Source organism: Lates calcarifer, linkage group LG21, assembly GCF_001640805.2.
Source record: "Lates calcarifer isolate ASB-BC8 linkage group LG21, TLL_Latcal_v3, whole genome shotgun sequence".
NCBI lineage: Eukaryota > Metazoa > Chordata > Actinopteri > Centropomidae > Lates > Lates calcarifer.
The window spans coordinates 6,185,692-6,202,879 of record NC_066853.1 but is presented as its reverse complement, the minus strand read 5'-3'; the positions used below and the strand labels follow the sequence as shown (position 1 = coordinate 6,202,879).

Sequence of the window (17,188 nt, the reverse complement as noted above, 5' to 3'; positions counted from 1 at the left end):
TCTGCGTCATCTGCTGGGAGCAACGTGTTTTCTGTTACCTCGTCTACGTTTTGTACAGAAAGTGGGTGTGAGGGGAATTTGCACTGCCAGACCCAGTGGTAGCTAAAGAGAATGAGTTGGAATTCTCAGTTTTACCACAGTGTGGCAATTCATTAACGGTCACTACCTGTCATGTTAGCTAAGTCTGTTGAAACTTTCTTGTTTCTTATTTTAGTTGTTACTCATACCATAAGTAAGTGGATATATATATTTCAGGGTGTGGGTTAAAAGTAGGAAGCCTCTTCACCTAATGTGTCATTGTTGTTCTGTTGTCTCACCCCCACTGTCTGGATTTAAAGTCTCTCTCTCTTTGTCTTTCTTCCGTCTTCATGCCCTCAGTACACGCAAAGACTAACCACCGTGTCATCCACACTGTCTGCATGCATGTGTGTTTGTCAAGTCAGTCTGTACAGAGTGTGTTCATGATGGTGATTCCAATGATGTGGAAGACATTAAGGAAGGAATTAATCATGCAGACAGGAACACAGACTAATCAGACCAGTATTAAACACAGAAACAAAGTGGGAACTCCTGGTCCTAAATTCCTGGAAGGCAGAAAAGTCACAGAGAGAAGACAGACGGGCAGTGAAGCAACCACAGGAGAACAGGCAAAGTGAGAGAGACCACTTTACAGAAAGAGAGCATAAGAAAGACTGTCACTAAAGCACATGTTCTGTCTCTCTGTAACCACAGAAGGATTTCTGTCCATGTCAGCTACTCTGATTTCTTTCTTAAACTAGAGTGAATGAATGAATGAGATACTGTAGAAGAAGCTTTATACTGTAAATATAAAAATGTTACAGATGTATTTCACTTTTATTTCATTAATATAATGTGAGGTGTTCTGTGGTCATTTTCAGCCAACAGGTACGCACCTTCTGCTGAAGCTGCGCGCCGTCTCGTTGGTATTGTAGAAGCAGTAGTTGGTTCTTCTCCCTGTCGATCGTCAGCTCTAGCTCCACCTCCCTGCGGAACGTCTCCATCTGCTTCCTCAGGTGCAATGCACTCTGGGTTCTCTGCTCGTCCAGGGTAGCAGCCAGCTACAGAATCAAAGACCAATAAAAGACAGAGACATTTACATACTAGGCTGAGAATGTGTTTGCTCGAATACACAATAATGACAATGTTATTGCACATGGACCATAGTTATCGCCATTTAAAACAAAAAGAAACTTTGCCTTTGAGAATAAAACAATAAATAAGACACTTTTCATCATCAAAAAGATTAGTGTATATATAGTTCTCAGAGTGGAAGTTCAGTCTAGCCCACATCCTAAGGCCTGTCTCTAATTCAGAGTCCTAAAAGAGATTGTGAAGTGTTGATTTCTTCATGATATAAACAGGAAGGAGGAAGGTCACACAAAGCTTTGTGTAACAAGAAGCACTGAGACAGCCATAAGGAGACAGTAGCAGAGTTTCAAATAAAATACTAGATACAAAACACTCATGCAACCTGAAAATGTGATAAAAGAAAAACCCTTTAAAGTTTTTGTAGCTGCCAGGGAAGATTTTTTTAAAAAGCTTTGGCATTGTTCTCTAACATTTTAAAACACATCAGTGCTTCTGTAAACACATTTTATCTCAGAAGAAATGCTGCCCTACCCACAGTCTCCAACCTCCTTGAGACACTTTTGACAAATGTGTTATTGTTCCATATTGCGTTACATGTCATTGGTGGTGCGAGCTCCAAATAGAAACAATGCCTTTAACCCTTTTGTGATATACGAGGAGGACTTTGTTTATGCAAAGCTTTGTTGCAGAGTGTGACAATGACAGAAGTGTGACTGGCCTTGTCATCACACGGTGACAGTCAAAAATATAATTGTTGGGGACATAAAATATCAGCTTTGGCTCTTATAAGAATGAGGCTGAAGTTGCATGTGACATATTTTTAGTCAGGTTTGTCCAAGGCCACCTTGTTTTCTTTCCACCAGCACTAGAGATCAGACAAACTGAGCGTCAGTGCCATGGGCTGGGATCATTGTGGCTGTGAGTGTGTGTGTGTGTGTGTGTGTGTGTGTGTGTGTGTGTGTGTGTGTGTGTTTATCTCTGTGTGTGTGCATTTATGCGTGCAAGCGTGAAAAAAGAGAAATAGTGGATGTGGGTGTCAGAGGGGAAAAAAAGACAGATTGGCGTGTGAAAATGTGTGTATTTGTGCCTGTGTGTGCGTGTGTATTATGCTTGAGGTTTGAGAGCCTATATGAGAGACTAAGATTGCGTGTGCTGGATCAAATGAGAAAACACCACTTCCTCTTTGCTCTGTGAATGTACGTGTGAGGAGCGTGGATGGTTTGTGTGTGTATATCCTTTTGTGTGCGAGAGAGTGTGTGTATGTACACAGCTGCCGTTTGTATTTAAAAAGTGACCACTTCCTTTCTATGGGCATAAACCCTTGTGAAGTCAGGAAGCCCAGACTGAACAATAACCTGTATGGACATGTGTCTGGAGACGGTCCCAGTGCATATATCAGTCTTTACATGTGCAGCACATCTTTCAGCGTGCGTGTGTTCACTTGCCATATGGTGCGTGCTATGACATTTTTACATCCATAGCATGTTTGGAACTTTCTGGGATCAAGATTTAAATAGAATAGAGTAAGCCATAAACATAAATCTTTAATATGTTCTCTTTGATCACTATGACCAAAAATGCTTGATGATACAGTGGGTTTCTGTGATGCAATTTGTGGCGTTAAATGTGTTTTTGCAACAGAACTGGATCAGTGGTTAAGATCAAGTACGTGTCACATAAACACACACAGTACTCAAACAGAACTGAACTTAAAAGACTTTCACCCCTTTACCCCTCATATACTGTAGTGACAGTTTATGCTAATATCACAGATTTGTGGTACATCAACTGAAAATACTTGTAGTCTGAGTGGTCTTATTTCTTTACGTTAACAGCAGAGTATGCATAAAAACTATCGACAGTCTAAACGTCAGTGCATTTAAGTATGTGCAGTCATTTGAGACTTCTTGTTCTGGTTCATGGTATGTAGATTACCTTTTACTTACACACCTGGCGCAATGAACCTCAACCTCGAGATTTGTATCTGTACTCTCAGGCAAAGACTGTGTGTACAGCAACTATATTTTTCTTATACTAAGATTAATTTGTAAAAAAAAGAAAAAAAGAAAAAGAGCTAGAAATGAAACAGAAACAAAATATGAGACATCAGTGATTTAATAGAACTCTTTTTCTGTTGTTGTGATGTTCAACTAAACCTCAGTGACTCTTGCCGCCAGACAGGCAGACAGTCAGACAGTGCAAGAGACACTGCTACACTGTTTGGCTAATAAAACACAGATTGGTTTTTGTGACTGTGTGTGTATTTAGTTTATCTGGTGTCAAACAGACTGGTGGTCTTGGAGCCTCATAATCTTATCCACATTGTGTGTGTCAGGATCCTCCCTGTTAAAATCCTCTGAACTGTGACAATTGCTTGGATGCTGTCCTGTGCGTCTGTTTACTTCACACACACTGGAACTAAATGTCTGCCAGTCGTAAACTGAAACTCCCATAGTCGCTAAGCATATGAGTAATGTTTTGATTTGTTTGAGTTCATCATACATAATTAAAGATTACATCTATAGGCCGTATCACTAACATCAAGTTACACTAAGCAATTAGGTTATGTGGGTAAAATCAGTTATAAGGTCATGCTTTTCTGAACCCAATCCCTAGCATGCAATTTCAATATGTCGGACAGCTGGTGACTTGCCCATAGTGCTGTGTGATTCCAGTGATTTAAATGAACACAAAGGGACATTTTTTATAAGCACAGGGTTGGAATGGATCAGGCTTTAACTGATGCCAGTCAATAAAATTAACCAGGCAATATCTTGATCCTACAAATAAGCCTGGGGTATCTCTACTGAGTTAGTTTCTTATTGTTATTATTAACACAGTTATTGTCTAATCAGTGGTAATAGGGTTATTGTTAGTATTGCTAAAGAATTACCTTTGAGGCCATTTCCTGTCTGCAGTCTTCTTCCATCTTGGTCAAGACTTTGCCATGGGACTCTATCAGTACATCTCTGTAAACACACACACAGGATGCAAACACTGATGCATTCATTTGTTCATTTAGATATCTTGTTGTGTAATGAAAATGATGTACTCTGCGCATAACTTTTCATTGATATCTTTATCTAAATAAAACAGCAAACATCTAGAAGATAGAGAGAAGTTGAAGATAAATGTAGCATCAGGTCCCCAGCAGCATCTGAAACCATGTTCAAAAAGCAACTGCAGAATTCATTCCTTTACTTAATACAGTGGAGACAAACAGTCTTCCATCTGCTTCTGAAACCATTACCACTCTGCTGTAAATGCCTTAAGATTCCCACATGAGACCAACTAGCATGTTCAAGTTACTGGCTGCTTTGGCCTCTGGAGTTTTACAAAGAACCTCTGATGCACACACAGATAACAAATCATGTTTTTTACAAATGGCATGCGGTGACACAGGAAGACATGAAATTTTAGTTTTAACAGCTAGTGAGTGAACTAAGTGTAAAATGCTCTCTCTCACACACATACAAGACACACACACACACACACACACACACACAAGACTGCCTTAACCATTTCAACAGTGCAGCACTTTCTGCAGTTGAATAGATAAGTAAGTAAGCCACCATCCCATCTACAGATTTGTCACGATCTAAAAAGCTCTGATAATATTTACACATGCTTCCTTTTTGATGATCCTCTCAGCATGTCAGGTTGCATAAAGAATATTTAACAAGAAAACCCCCAGCAGTCTCTGGGGAAAAGAGAGAGGGGGATAAGGAAGGAAAATAATATCTCAGACAGACACAAAGAAAGAAAGAAAGAAAGAAAGAAAGAAAGAAAGAAAATGGGAGATAGAGCTGAGATACCTAGGCAGAGGACAGTTCATTGATTTGTTGATCTGCCGTCCAAATATAATATGCCATTTCAGCAGCTGGTCTGGCTGATAAGATACGAAGGAGCATAAATCTTAAGTCCAGCCAGATATTAGACGAGGAACTGACCATTTATTACAACTGTTAATCAGTTCATCAGTTAGAGTTGGCAGAAAGGGGTCTTTGAGGGAGCTCTCAAAGAATCTGAGCAGTGACAGGAATACTGCCAAAGATACTAATCAACCTTAGACTAAAGAAACAATATTTTTATTCACCAAGGTTTCACAAAATTTGATTTAAATAGATAGCAGAGACGTTGCTAATGTTGCAAATGGTTGTTACTACTGGAACTGATTTATAATTTACTATTCATGGAGAACTTTCAGGTTATAAAAGCTGTCCTTTACGCCAGTGTGAATATGATTGGATATTACTTGTCAGCTGGTTGTTGATCAGCCGATGTATAAACCAGCTGGACATGAATGGAACAGCTGACACACTGCCTCATACAGCAGCGGCACACACACACATATAACGGCACGACAGCATCGTATACATCAAAAGCCCTTGTGTGTGACACAGCCTTGCATGTTGCATTTCAGTAGTTTGTGCATGTGAGGCGGTTCATCTGTGGGTGAGAATGAGGTAATGTATGAGTCTGTGTGAGATGATGTCTGTGTGTACATCAGCATGTACACACTGTGTATATCTGATGATCTACAGTATTATAAAGAGCAGCAGTTACATTCCATCTCTTCCTACTCAGGGCAGACACAATATTATTCACTCCACTGGCTCTGGCTAATCACATCAGCCTACTCACTACACACACACACACAGAGAGAGAGAGAGAGAGGCACAGAAATAGATGCAGACAAACAGCCATGCATGAACACTACCAGAGAGTTGCAAGTTTGATGCCAAGATTTGACTCCTAAAGCTCATTTAAATGTGTTCCAGCCTTGTTAAAGAATGGGATCTGGTGAGTAGATATAAGCTAAAAAGAACCAACACTGTTAACATGATTATGAAACCAACCACCAAAATGAAAACATTTCTACTAGAAGTGTTTGTACACCGCTAGACGACTAAGATTGTAACAATTTTCGTCCATTTTTGTGTGTGTGTGTGTGTGTGCATCAAAAGTGCTCTTCAGGGATTTTGCAGTTAAGTCTTAGCTGGTGAAAAACCCCAGGAAGTGAGGATTTGACAGTTTTATGAAGCTGAAGTCTTTTTAATATGTAACAAACTGCTGATGCATACAGTGTTTGTGTGTGTCTGAGTGTGTGTCTGAGTGTGTTTGAGTGTTTGTGTCCCACTGTCAGATATAATCCAGGCTCTCTGATTATCAAAAAAGTAGAGCCCTGCTAAGGTAGTGTACCATAAGTTTTAAAATCAACTTTGAGCCTGTGTGTGTGTGTGTGTGTGTGTGTGTCTGTGTGTGTGTGTGTGACCCCCTGGGGAGCATGAGCGTGCAAATTCAGCCCTCAGAAGGAGGTCTGAGGGGATTACAGGGAGGAATGATGGGAAAATCTGGGAGCACTCTCTCATTCGCTCACACGACAGGCTGCTTTTAAGGACAGGCGAGTGTGTATGTGTGCGGCGCATGACTGTGTGTCTATACACGTGTGTGTGTGCAGTGTGAGAGGCTGCTACCTCATCAAAAGGCACATTCCATTTTTCCACTTTATGCTGATACAATCTTTGTGTGCTCACGCAGACAGAGAGGACTGACTACTCTAAATGATGTCCTTTTTTTTTACAGCGTAGCTCAGGGGCGATTTTAAATAGTTCTTATTGTGTATGAATCAACAATGTAGATCAACGGTTAACAGGAATCTCCGCTGACATCATCTCATACATCCTCTACACTTTTTTTTTTTTTTTTTTTAGGGACATGACTCTCCACCTGGAAAGATGATTAAGATTTCAAAGTCAAGAAAACCTCTCACACTCGCCCCATGCCTTCAAAGCAGGAACGGACTGCCTTGTAAAAATTTGGCATATGAATTTACAGCAACGGCAATTTATAACAAATGTATTAAAACAGCCGAGAGCCACAATAAAAGTAAAGACCCAGACAAGTATGATATAATACTTTCCACCATGAAGAATCAAGAAAATACAGAAACAGAAAAAAAGAAAAGAGCTGTAAGAGAGTGGTAAACATGGCAGAAGAAAGTATCAAATAGATATGTGTTTGATGTTAGTCTTTTCTATTCTTTAAATAGCCTAATTGTGTAGAAGCCTAAGGCATTAAACCTCCTCTCCTCTCTGTATAGGGACAGACAGAAGGGAGAGTTTTGAGATCATAATTTCTGTCACGAAAACATTCCTCCGCTGCATGAAACCACTTGAAACAAGTCCTCTCACATTTAACAGATGGATGAGGAACCACACAGATACTCCTGACCTCTCTTGACTTTTAAATCTTTTACTCTCTCCACTTTCTGCCACTTTCCCTCTTTTTTCTCCTTGCCCTTCTCCTTTCCTCTCTCACTCTGTCTCTCTGTTTTTAACTTTATGTCAGTTATACTGAATCAAGGGCAAGCTGTCATGTTTTGCCTGTGTGTGTGTGTGTGTGTGTGGATCATGTGCGGCCCCTGTGACCCAGGCTGTGTGCATGCGAGAGCCAGACAGTGTGTGAAGTAACCACTGCAACCACAGTCACGGTCTCCATCTCTCCTCCCTACGACAATCCCTCAATCCCTGCCTCCCACCCTCTCCCTAAACCTCCTCTCCTCCCTCCTTCCTTCCCTCCCTTTGTCCTTTCATGCTTATCCTTTTATCATTCATCACTTATTCCTTTTTCTCTTCCTCCATCTATTCCCCTCAAGTGTCCTTCCCTCTTTTTATTCTGTCCCACAAATCCCACCAACCTTCATTCACACCCTGAGGAAACTGTCATCTGCTGGATGCTAAGATCGTCTTTTCACTGTCACTTCCTAACTGGTTTTCATTAACATCTACATTGTTCCACATTAACAGATTAGTCACTGCATATCCAAGTCAACCTATATGGGGGAAATTATTCTTGTGATCTTTTTATGTAGCTGTAATTGGCTTTAATTTAAGTTTGTTTTGCCTTTAGTATTATACAACTGTCGCTTCTTCACATACACCTTTAATGTCACTACGGTCATTTTGTTTAATTCAAAAGAATCTGGTGTTAACTCTCATTCTTTAATCAACTCATTAACTCTAAATGAGCTACTGTGAAAAGCTGTATTTGACTGCCTTGATGCCTGACTTCAGCAAAAGGCATAGAGCAGATTAAACATTACATGGGCATAAAGGAGGAATAAAGCTATATTTTCTCTTTCAACAGCCTTGCACTAGAGATAAACAGTTTTAAAAGCCATATTAACCCATAATAACCCTGCAAAGGTTTTATCACACAAGTGGTACATCCTCAGTATGAAATATATTTTAACTCTACAAAACAATTTACTACGGTTACAGTAGTATTACATAAAAAGGTCCTTAGGGGCAGAGAGAAGATGCTTGTTTTTGGTTTGATGGTGTAACAGAGGAGTTGGCACAGGGCGATGTGCGGTAACAGGATGGCACAGAGGGTGAAGCGTGTGTTCGGGGCTCTGTGTGAATGGGATAACAGGGGTCAGAGGGGGACAAAGATGGAATCGGATGAGATTAATAAAACAGGCTTGGTAAGAGGAAGTGTAGTATAAATCTGTGTATGTGTGAGTGTGTAAGAAAGACCAGCGTGTGAGCAAGGGGACGTGTCCTTTTCATGGGTCATTGAAGGCCAGTGGAAATGGTAAAATCTCTCAACTTTATAACAAGGGCTAAATGAAAAAAAAAAGGCGTCTTGGAATGTGTGTGCGTGCATGCGTGTGTGTATGTGTGAATACTTGCGGTCAGGACATAAAGTGAGTACAGTCAAGTCAGTAATCCAGCCTTTTCCTTTCTGAGCCTCTCTGAAAGGACATTTAGACACACGCACACATTGACCATTAGACCTCCAACAACTGATCTCAGTTCAACTGAGGACGCCTCACAGAAGTTGCATAGAAACCAACCACCAACCAAGCCACTGATATTTATTCAAATAATGAGATCAACTGGAAAAATTAAACTATTTCAGCCTAGAGGGGCCTCTTTCCACTTTCAAGTCTGCCTTCGAGTTTTAGCATTCAAACGTTAGTGGGTTGTTCTTAGCAATAAACATCACAATCTTATTGAACTCCAGGAATAATTTAGATGGTAGACTGTGCAATTTATTAGGAGTAAAATGGCTTATAAAAATCTATCAAATAAACCTCCTTATTCAGCACAGGGTAGGTTTCTTTAACACTCAGGATTGTTCAAAATAATAATCAAATCAACGGAAGTCTTCACAAATGACCTGTAATCCCTACCCATCATAAGACTGATTTCATTATGTAACACACATTGCTACTCCTCCTCACCAACAGGACAGAAAGGGCACAAAATGGTCAGTTTGACTGTGCGAAGCAATAAGGGAATTTTTAATGGTAAAGAACAGATGATAAAAACACGCAACCACACACACAGATGGAAAACACATCCGCCCTCGGGTTATAAACTTGTTTCAGAGTCTGAAAAAAAACCCTCTCATGCAAGATGTTGGAAGGAGTATTTCTTATGTGAGGTTGAGTCCAAAATGAAGGTCACAGGATGCAGTGCTGTGCCATAAACTTATAAGATATATGATATATACAAATATATAAGAATGGAATTTATTTGGCTTGCATTCCTTTTTTTCAGTGCCAAAGTCCTCAATTAATTACTTGGAGAGACAGCTGTTGAACAAGAAAATATGGCTTTGCATGACTGTTTGTACGTTTTTTTGCTTGTAGATTTTTATTTATTTATCTTACATATATCTAAGAGTCACATAATTATGGATGTGTCAGACCATTACCTCTAAGAGAAGTAGAAAACTGTAGAAAAAGAAACCTTTTTTTGTTTTTGCAAATTCACAGTTGTTCATAATGAACATTGATGTCTGTTAATTGCGATGTGACAGGTGTGTGTTTGTGTATGGATACACTTAGTGTGGCTTTATCTCAGATGGCTTTATGGTTCTTCTGGTGGTAATATTTCCTTGGCCCATAAAGTTTGTTGCAGAGGAAATCAGTGACTTGTTTGTTTCCTCAGAGATGTCTGGAAAGGATCAGCATGACTGGTTGGTCAGTTTGCTCAATGGCATAATCTGGACATTAGCCGGTTCCATCGTCCCTGTCTTGCATCTCTGTGGTTATAAACTTTGTTAAGTCTGTCGCCGGTGGAGATTCATCTGAACATGCAGTCCTGGTGAACAGAGCTCAGGAGATGGAGAGATGCGACTGGTGATTTCAGTGGATAATCAAAGTATCCTCAGGATTTGTTAGCAGGTTTCTGGTTGGTGCTACAGTGAAGTTGTTGGCAGCAGTTTGATATGTGGTAAGTCACCTACTCCAGAACCTGCGTCCAGCATGGAAGACATGCATATTGTAGTGCAGGAGGGCTGAACAGATGACAGATCTGTACATTTATTATATAGGCTCATGGGACAGCAGTGTAAACTATGGCCTTCAGCATGGAGCACTGATAGGAAATACTCTGTACTTCAACATCTTGCATACAAGGGTTTTGTTTTATTTTTACACACTCTCAAACAATTTAATAATCCTGAGCAACCCTGACCCATAATGCGTTATATTAAAAACTAGGACTCATACAAATATGAAAGATTAGACATAGAATCAACAAGCAGAAATATAATTAACCCTGCAAATGTCTATTTCTGAGAAGGGATAAAGCATAATTGCAGGTGCCTGGCACTGAAAATATATGTCTTGTAGCACAGGAGAGCTGCATCGATGACAGATTTGTATATTTGTATACATACATAAATCATATGGGTTTATGGCACAGAACTGTAACCTATGACCTTCCACAAAGAGTTGGCCTCTTAGGTCCGCCATGGAAATACACACATGGGAAATGCTCCTTTCAATGTATATGAGGGTTTTGATGTCTCTTTCATATGTCAGTGTATTTTTATCTAGCTTCAAGTTTTTACGTTTCTTATACTTTTATTACTATATACATATTTTAAGATTAATGTGTACATTTTTTTTATGTCATTCCTTTATATTGATTTTTATGACTTATTTAGATAAAACCTTAAGTCATGTTAGGTGTCCTGTAGCTTTTTGACAAAACTATAATATTGAGTGCCAAAAAAAACAACAACATTATTTTGACGAATTCTCATAGAGCATGATCACAGTGTTGCCTGTAGGTGTTCGTATATTTCTAATTCATATAGAAGATGAAAAAAGAAGGGCTACAGGTCAATTAAACATTTTGTTAGGTTTTTAAATTCCTTTAGATAATCTGAAAACTATAGTTTCATCACAATAAACACAGTTTTCCTCTGCTGTTAAAAATGTAATGGAGGTATTGTTTTGATTCAACAACAATATGATATTCATTTAAATCTTAATTTGGCTTAAAACTTTTAATAAGAAGTAAACATAATAGCACTAACAGCCTAAGGTGTGAGCTCTGTCTAATGTTATCTGCAAACACTGCAATCAAGGACATCAAGTCAATGTGATGGAAAAAGAATTGACACAGATAAACAATCCTAAATGGGGAGTGGGCAGTGTGAGCCAGACACACAGTGAGAGGTAACATCTTACATAAGAGACTGGGCACAGTTCCCAACACCCTATTAGATCTACACTCACTCTGCACACATAGAAAGGATGTACGCCCTTGGTTTTGCATTGACAAGCACACATACTCAGGATTCCTGCCTGCACTCACCCCATATCCTCTCAGACACAAAAGAGAGAGAAAAGAGTTGTAAATATTTAGCATTAGAACAAAACAGTCCATTTCCCAACCAGGGATTTAAACAGCCACCACTCTGTGGTTGTGGTTTGACTGTTAAGAAGAGCAAAGCACTGCCATGCACTGAAGCTGGCTCCAAGCAAGCTTTAACTGGTCAGTACATCAACCCAAAGCAGCCAATTTGACACTGTGGTTCAGTATCTTACAATATCTTTCCAATATGAAATGGGTTTTTGACTGGCTTCCAAGTGCCAGTAGACCAAAGAGAACTGTGTCTTCCATTGTAGTAAACTCTGACATGCATGTTTGTGACTTGCTGGCTCATATTTTGTTTCTGTCTCATTTGTAGCTGTTTTACATTTCAGTGTTTGCAAAAGTAGCTTTCTGTTAACTATTCCTTTAAGAAGGATTGATTTCTGTACTAAGCTATTAACATCCAAATTCAAAGAAACAGGATCTGTTTCTTTGTTTGTCAGGTCATGAGTCAAAGAGTCAGAATTGGTTGAACAGTATAGAACAGAATAGAATAGAAAATGGTCATGAGGAAACCTGATTAGAGAAGATGTGAACAGAGCAGAACAGACATCACAGTCTTAACCTTTCTCTCCTCAGCTCTTTCGTTTCCTTCTGGACTTTCTCCAGAGCTTCCCTCAGTCGTGTCACTTCCTCTTCAGCTGCGCAGTGCTTCCGGCTCGTTTGTTCCTCTCTCCGTTGCCATGACGACAGCTGCTCCTGTATGGTGTCGCACCTTCGTTGGCATGCCAACCATCTCTCATGTTTCTCCTCTAACTCCCCCTTTAACCTGTGGGATAGATGCAGTAACACACATGAGTTACTGTCCATACTGTAATTTTCATCTGCATGTATGTAGGGCACACACACACACCTGCAGACTCTCTATATATATAGACTCTATATATCTCAGACTCTATAGAGGTTAGCAGGTGAGTGCAAGCGTCAGAGCAAGTCTGTTACAGAGAGAGAGAAGAGAAGCCATTTATTCTCCAGCCTTGTCAGTGTCCTTACAGTCCCGTGGCTGATGCACACACAAACGACCAAAACCGGGCCAAAACCTAAATTCAAATTTCCATTCTGTTTTTCTTTTTTCCTCTACTAAAACAGACAGGTTTTCCTCACAGGTCAAGTACCAAATCATTGTAGAGTAGTAGAGAACTTTACAATACACATATATGGTACATACACAAGAAGAACTATTTTCTTCTTCCTGTACCCTGTGTCTTACCATGAAGGACTGCCTCTGTGCAATATTAGTTCTTCTTTTCCCTTTTTAAGGAGACAGACGAAGGAAGAGGAATATTTTTACATACAGTCAAGAAACAGGCTGACAGAGAGAGAATAAGTGTATAATTTGAAGCTATATCACTACTCCCCCTTACTTTGAGGAAAAGTTGGCAATGAAAACGACAAATGAAATCCGATCTAACAAATAGTTACTCGTCAGTATCTTTATGGTCAGTGTTCTGACAGTTGCTGTATCTGTCGGCATATGAACAGAAAGTACGGAGAAATTCACTACAACCCATTCAAAAGCATGTGAACAAAGCGAAACTGGACAAATTCACAATAGCAGCAGGTACAAGATACCATCTGCTTATTGATTTCTCTGCAGAAACCAAAGCTTTTTGACCAGATAAACATTATCTTTGGCCACCTACAGTCTCCAATCTTTGACAATTTGAAGAACTGTTGTCTCCCATTACATTTTTTGTCAGCTATTGGGGGGTGGGGGTGCTCCCTCCCTGGTACGTCTCATCCCTGCTTAAATAGCCTTCACCCCCCCCAGTGGAGTGCTATCATATGTTGAGCTGTATAGGAGCCAGAGGGTGAGATCAGAGACTGCTGTGTGGGAAGGGAAATAAATCGACAGTGTAATTGAACACACCAGGCTGCCAGTGGCTTAGAAAAAGAATACCAGCAGATACCATGTGAAAAAATACACACCCCACATACATCTAACGCCTGCATGGAAAGATGAGAGGCTCCCTGTGTATATGTCTGTCTGTGGGTGTACACATGTGGGTTGGGTGTGTGTGCACATGTGTCTGCCTGCGTGTTAGTGTGATGCACTTCAACAGAAGCGCCACTGCGCCTCCGCATATCTACGTTATGTGCGTGCCTCTGTGCACAGATGAGTGTGTGTGTGTGTGAGAAACATGACTCCACGCCAACTAAGAAGTGCTTCCATCTGTTGCGCCAGCCTCACACGAGACTCTGCTGTGTCACTGGCACTTTATGGAGCCTAAGATCTCCTCAAGTGATCCACGAGCAGATTTCAGCTGACACTAATATCCCCACCTCTCCCCGGAGGAAGGAGATGGAGGGGAGGGGGGATGAAACAGAGGAAGAGGGTGAATGGAGGAGAATGAGTGGGATGAGTGCAGTGATTGGGGAAAGTTGGAGAAGGGAAGGGATGGGAATTTATTACATGAACAAAAATGCAGAGAAAGAGAGGTTTGTGTACCTGAGTATTATTCCTCTGTGCTCTCTCTCAGAGTCTTCCTGTTGTGACAGCTGCTCCTCACTCTGTTTCCTCTTCTCCCTGGAGACAACAAGTAGTTGACATGGTCACTAAATTTTCCCCATTGTTGCTGAATCAGAGAATTTACAACCAAGGTAGACTGACATGGCTGAAAATAGAGTAATACTTTCCTCTTTCCCTTAAGTGTCATTCACATGAATTATAGCCACATTTCTCACTCAGGCTGAAGGAAATTTAATATTTACTCACAGAGTATGTTTTAGCAATTTCAAGTGTCATTGAAAAGTACTTGAACAAGATACAAAATCCATACAACTGCTATTGTGTGTACTCCTACGCCTGAATCTCCATGTGGAAGAAACTGAGCTTAACAATGAATTCTCCCTCTGGGAACAGCAAAAGTTCAGGAAAGCTTTGTGTATATCTCAATTCTTTTGGCTTGTAAAATACTATTATTTGTTATTTTACGACTGAATAGCTTTGCATAAGTAATTTTGATGTTTTTGGTTGTTAAAGTAAATAAGCTATGTGCGTGTGTGCTGCTGTGTTTTTGAGATCACCATGGAAGACCATGTGCAGCTGCTGCCTCGCTCTTGAGAAAGTAAATTGGAAATCAGGTTTAATTCTAACACTGCGTGCCATGACAGTATGTGGTACTCCAAACTCCTGTGTACACACACACACACACAGACTTTACCCTAACCCTCCTAACCCTGTCGGCTTCTCAGCCTAATCCCCTCTCTGGCGGCATGATCAGTTAATGTGTGTGTGTGTGTGTGTGTGTGTGTGTGTGTGTGTGTGTGTAGCTGGCTGTCTAGCCCTGTGACCTTGCAGCCACACGCAATGAGGATACAGAGTGAGAGGGCTCGCACGTCTGAGCTCACAGACAGACAGCCTGTTTTCACTGCCAATCTTCAACAACTGTGTGGAATTATTTGTACATTTCACTAAAGTGAATTCAGGTCAGTCGATCACTGTATTAATAACTCATTGCATCTACATTGTGATAAATTGTAGGCTGGTTGGCCTTTGTTCCTTTTAAATGTTTGCAATTTATACTGTGTAACTTAAGTTAAGTAACGTTTGAGTGTTGAGTGACAGCAATATTTCCATCCTGCAACAGTGACAATACACACAGACAGAAGCACAGATAGAGACACAGGCCCACATACACACACACACACACACAGTAACACACACAGAGTAATACACTCACAGCTGCCTGGCACCAGTTATCAGCCTCCCTCTCTTTGTACCTCTCATCACACATCTCCATCCCATTTCCTCTCTCTCTCTCTGTTGCTCTTTTTTTAACCTTCTTTTCCTCCCATGCTGTCACAGCTACTGGTGATTTAGAGCAGGTCCCTGAGTGTTCCTACATTCTGCCCGTTTAGCTACAGCAGGCTGTTCATACTTTACAGTCCGCTGTGCCTGTCCCTTGTTTCTCTGACTCTCTCTCTCCTCTCTGTCTTCAAGGTCAGAGATGACATGATATCTGACTCCCAGCTGCTGTTTCCACTACGCCTTATCCTCTGGTCTCCTGTTCCTGACTTTGTTTCAGAGATGAATGGATGAGTTGAGAGAGAGAGAGAGCAAATGTAAGAGAGTAAGACAGAGGGTGGTGCATTTTTGAATTACAGTACGGCACAGGGTTCAAAGTGCAGTCAAGTGCGCAGTGCACCGAGGGAGTGGCGGAGCACTTTGGGTATTTTTGTGGCTGCAGGCATGTGGTGTACCCAGTGTGCAAATGCAAACAAGGTGAAATTAGCAGGAATCTATTATCATACATTATCAGTGGGCATGTTAGGGGCAGGTTACACTCTCAGCATGAGTGCTCCTGAAGGGCTTTAGTGTTTTAGTTGTCTTATCATTTTCCATGGAACTGACTCAACTGTGTGTGTCTGACTCAAGGACGTCACCATCTCTACCTGTAATGGCTTGCTCTGTATAAATTAAGAAACTGTTAAGAATAATGAATCATAACCAAGCAAGGTAACCACAGTAGATCTGGCATTGATAATCACAGCTTGACAATGTGTCTGTCACGTCACCCACCTTCTTTCTAGGCTCCATTTTGCACTCTCTCTCACCTGCCTCTTGCTGCTGTTGCCTTTCATTAACATCTCCTGTCTTTGCAGACCCTGCCAATCCCACTTGCCCTGCAGTTACCTCAGTGTTCCCGCCTTCTGCATCACCTGACCTGATTTGAATGCCATTTCTCACTGCCTGCCTGTTAGTGACCCTGCCTGACCTGAGCAAAGAGCTTTCTGACTTTTACCTGCCTGTCTGACAAGTCTTGCAGTTGAGCCCAAACGTCAGATGTCAGTAACGTTACAGCATCAGTCAAATTACAGGCTGCAGATGGAGCACGTACCTGCAGCCTTCAGCTGGTCATAAAAGAGAGTAAATCAGCTGCTGGGGATGACAGACGCTGTCAAGAACCAACTTTTCAACTTCACTCTGCCTTCTTGGCTATAATCAGAATGAAAATATTTTTTTCAGTGTAATTGGATGTGTCAACCGGTATGTGAATGAATGTATTATAAAAGTGAAACAGACAAGCAAAACATGTGGGTGTGCCTCCACAAATTAAAGTGAAGAAAAACTGCGTAGTCTTCTGTTGATCCAGTCTGAACAGACGGGTGGCAGACGGCACAAAACATGGTGAATCTTGACACCAAAATTGTAATGTACCAGTGACACCCTGCTGAGCCTCCCCTCCCACTGTGGTCTACAGCAAGAAAGCCAAAATACCAAACAGCCACAAAAGAGAGGGGAAAAAAACGCTCTGCATTTCAGGAAAATACCATTTCTTCTGCAGCATGTGCTCACATGATAACACACACACACACACAGAGAGAGAGAGAGAGAGAGAGAGAGAGAGAGAGAGAAACAAGAGGAGTGAGATTTCTTTTGAATCTGCGAGAAA

General features: G+C 40.9%; 1 protein-coding gene across 2 annotated transcripts in view; it reads right to left on the bottom strand.

Annotated features, from left to right (window-relative positions):
- Positions 1–17,188, bottom strand: part of lekr1 (leucine, glutamate and lysine rich 1) — an 80,476-nt gene that overhangs the window by 11,520 nt on the left and 51,768 nt on the right. For both annotated transcript variants that reach the window (XM_051065689.1, XM_051065688.1), the window contains exons 7-10: positions 14,242–14,319; positions 12,358–12,561; positions 4,004–4,079; positions 915–1,079 (exon numbers count right to left, since the gene is read on the bottom strand). In XM_051065689.1, coding sequence (XP_050921646.1) covers positions 915–1,079; positions 4,004–4,079; positions 12,358–12,561; positions 14,242–14,319 — 523 coding nt within the window. The remainder of the gene's footprint in view (positions 1–914; positions 1,080–4,003; positions 4,080–12,357; positions 12,562–14,241; positions 14,320–17,188) is intronic.